The sequence below is a fragment of the Plectropomus leopardus genome, unplaced genomic scaffold, assembly GCF_026936395.1.
Source record: "Plectropomus leopardus strain MGB_pleo_1.0 unplaced genomic scaffold, ASM2693639v1 Contig56, whole genome shotgun sequence".
NCBI lineage: Eukaryota > Metazoa > Chordata > Actinopteri > Perciformes > Serranidae > Plectropomus > Plectropomus leopardus.
Window position 1 is genome coordinate 18,308 of NW_028274730.1, and position 3,447 is coordinate 21,754.

Genomic DNA, 3,447 nt, shown 5'->3' on the forward strand with positions numbered 1-3,447 from the left:
GAACTCATCCACCCTTAACTCTTTACCATTGTTCCCCTCACTCAAGGCACTGTCTGGGGCATGTCTATGTAGTATTTGGCATTGAGGTTGATTTCCCGGAAGTGAACTCATCCACCCTTCACTCTTTACCATTGTTCCCCTCAGTCAAGGCTTTGTCTGGGCATGTCTATGTAGTATTTGGCATGGAGGTTGATTTCACGGAAGTGAACTCATCCACCCTTCACTCTTTACCATTGTTCCCCTCAGTCAAGGCTTTGTCTGGGCATGTCTATGTAGTATTTGGCATGGAGGTTGATTTCACGGAAGTGAACTCATCCACCCTTCACTCTTTACCATTGTTCCCCTCAGTCAAGGCTTTGTCTGGGCATGTCTATGTAGTATTTGGCATGGAGGTTGATTTCACGGAAGTGAACTCATCCACCCTTCACTCTTTACCATTGTTCCCCTCAGTCAAGGCTTTGTCTGGGCATGTCTATGTAGTATTTGGCATGGAGGTTGATTTCACGGAAGTGAACTCATCCACCCTTCACTCTTTACCATTGTTCCCCTCAGTCAAGGCTTTGTCTGGGCATGTCTATGTAGTATTTGGCATTGAGGTTGATTTCACGGAAGTGAACTCATCCACTCTGTGATTGGTCGATAGAAAGTTAACCCGCCCCTATAAGTAGGACCATCTGTTAGCTGTTCTGCCATTGATGACTCTGCAACCCCTGAGGTAAGAACACACTACAGCCTGGATTTTGACGTACTATTTCCGGAAATTGAAACATCTGTAAATTTATGTCACTCCTTTAAATATGAGTACATTTTTATTGATTTGACACGTTTAAGTGAATTTTCCCTAACCCTGCATAGTATAAATAGGAGCTTTTGTCACCTATTTGAAATTCTGCACAGCCATAAAGGCAAGAACACACTAAATCCTGGATTTTGACGTACTATTTCCGGAAATGGAAACATCTGTAAATTTTTGTAACTGATCAAAATGTGAGGACATTTGTATAGTTTTAACACATTTAAGTCAATTTTCCCTAACCCTGTCCACGATAAATAGGAGCCTTTGTAACGTGTCCTGGAACGGATTGTTTAGCAACCATGCCGGTAAGATCACACTATATCCTGGATGTAGATGTACTTTTCCTGGAAATGAAAATATTTTTTATTCATTTACATTCATGTCATGACTTACCTTACTCTAGCACAAGGGTAAGTGTCCACAATGTGGACACAGATTCCTTTCATTGTCCCGCCACCTGCGCGACGTCCACAAGGTGGATGATTCCACAGTGAGGCGTCTCATGATTAGCAAGAGGAGCCTACGGTATGGGGGGAAACTGACCTGCCCCATTGAGTCCTGCAAGACAGGGAAAGAATATGTAAGGCTCGACAAACACCTGATGTCCTCCCACGGGAAAAAAACGGTATGATACAATTACCACAAAATTGTTTTTAAAATACAGTTGACTTCAATGTTCATTGTAAGGCAAAGCAAGGCAGTGTAATTTTATTTGTATGGCCAATTTTACAACCAGTTTGTCTCAAAGGGCTTATTGGAGGTTCATTTCCTGGAACTGACCTCCACCACCGATCGCTCTTAACCTTTGCACCCCACAGTCAGGGCACTGTCTGGGGCGTGTGTCCGAGATACTTACCGCATGGAGGTCCTTTTGCTGGAAGTGAACTCATCCACCCTTCACTCTCACTCTTCACTCTTTCCACAGGGAAAAGACTTGAGTAAATTGATGTCAAAGGCGAAGAAACTGGCCATCAGGGAAAGCCTGAAGAAATACTCTGGAACACCATCACGGCCTCGAACATCAAGACGCACTTCACCTCCATCAACACGCCTGGTGCCTCCATTACCACCCCCTGGGCCTCCATCACAACCCCCGGCACGTCCATCACCACCCCCTGGGCCTCCATCACAACCCCGCACGTCCATCACCACCCCTGGGCCTCCATCACAACCCCCGCACGTCCATCACCACCCCTGGGCCTCCATCACAACCCCCGCACGTCCATCACCACCCCTGGGCCTCCATCACCGCCCTCGGCTCGTCCATCACCACCCCCTGGGCCTCCATCACAACCCCCGGCACGTCCATCACCACCCCCTGCACCTCCATCACAACCTCCTGCTCCTCCATCACGTCAACATCACGCCTCTCTGCCTGCTCTTGAACCTCACTCTCTGCCTCCATCAGCCGCCACAGCTCGTCAACTGCCACGAGAAAAGCTGAAATTTGTGGTGACAAGTTTAAAGTTGATAAAGGCGACGCAAAAACACTCTGTCAGGAAGTGGAGTATTTGAAGGAGGTAACTTCTTCATTATGTGAAGAACATCAGGCCAGTGCATCTCCTCCTACTGCTGTATCCAACGAGGTGCAGCTGCTTCTCCACCTACTCCCACTCCCAACTCACAGAAACCTGAGGCCGGACCACCTCCTGCTCCATCCTCAATGACAACCACCGACCCTCAACAACCAGTGGCCGGGCCGTCATCAACCCCTGACTCCTGCAGCATAAGCAAAGCCCGGAGTGGGAGCCTGACACCAAACCTGGGTGAGTAATACAACTGTTGAAATTGACCTCATGTGAGTATTAAAAGGTAGAATTCAAGGAATCGAAGAGTTTTTTCCGAATGTGAACTTACCCACCCTTAGCTCTTTTATTTTGCTTAGATAATATGTTGGATATGTTTGAGGAAAACCAAATAGGGCCCAACCATTCCAAGAAAGCTAAGAGGAACATTAAACAGAGAACGTCATATGTCAAAAAGTTCCTGCTCTACATGTCTGGGGGAGAAACCGACATCAATTCGACACTTATATTTCTCAAAGACATGAAAAAACTGAACGGGTACGTAGCTCAGCTTTCTACTCTCCAAATCCAAGTCATAAAATTCAGCACCATATTCACAGTTCTCATTAATTCCATCATTCCGTCACTAGGTACCTGAAAAACCTCAAGTCCAGATTGAAGCCCACAAGTCAAAAACATGTCCTCGTGGACATCGAGGCGTTTTGAAATTTGTGAGGGTCGCATGATGTCCCTAAAGTACGGTTGACAGTCAAATCAATCAATTACATTTTGGACAAGCTCTTACACTGGAGAAAGGGTTGGGCCCTCAAGTCGTCATCCAAAGGACAGAATATAAAGCTAAAAAAGAAAGGTTCGTTTGATCTTAAAGAGGTTAGAAAGATTGATCCACTGAAACTCTATGGTCAATGTGTATTTTTCTTTGTATTTTTCTGCAGCTAATCTGGTTCAGCCCATGGACATAATAGCATTCACCAAAAAGGCAGAGGCTGAGCAGGACATCGCCTACAAGACCTTGCCAGGGAACCACACAATCACACAAACTTTGCCCGCGCTGTGGGTTTGTTGGTCGGCCAGATGGTGGTGGCTACAGGCCACCGAAAATGTGTTTTTCTTGGGATGACGGAA

General features: G+C 46.3%; 1 protein-coding gene across 1 annotated transcript; it reads left to right on the forward strand.

Moving 5' to 3' along the window:
• Positions 1–740: 740 nt before the first annotated feature.
• LOC148185313 (uncharacterized) lies at positions 741–2,240 on the forward strand. Its single transcript, XM_088074938.1, has 3 exons — positions 741–1,101; positions 1,200–1,421; positions 1,722–2,240. The coding sequence occupies exons 1-3, from the start codon at positions 1,096–1,098 to the stop codon at positions 2,238–2,240; spliced, it is 747 nt and encodes a 248-aa protein (XP_087931064.1). The 5' UTR covers positions 741–1,095.
• Positions 2,241–3,447: the final 1,207 nt, after the last annotated feature.

Bases quoted from the DNA above. Each gene is read 5' to 3' on its own strand.
- LOC148185313 (XM_088074938.1), top strand. The intron at 1,422-1,721 runs GTATGATACAAT...CTCTTTCCACAG, and splicing joins CCTCCCACGGGAAAAAAACG to GGAAAAGACTTGAGTAAATT.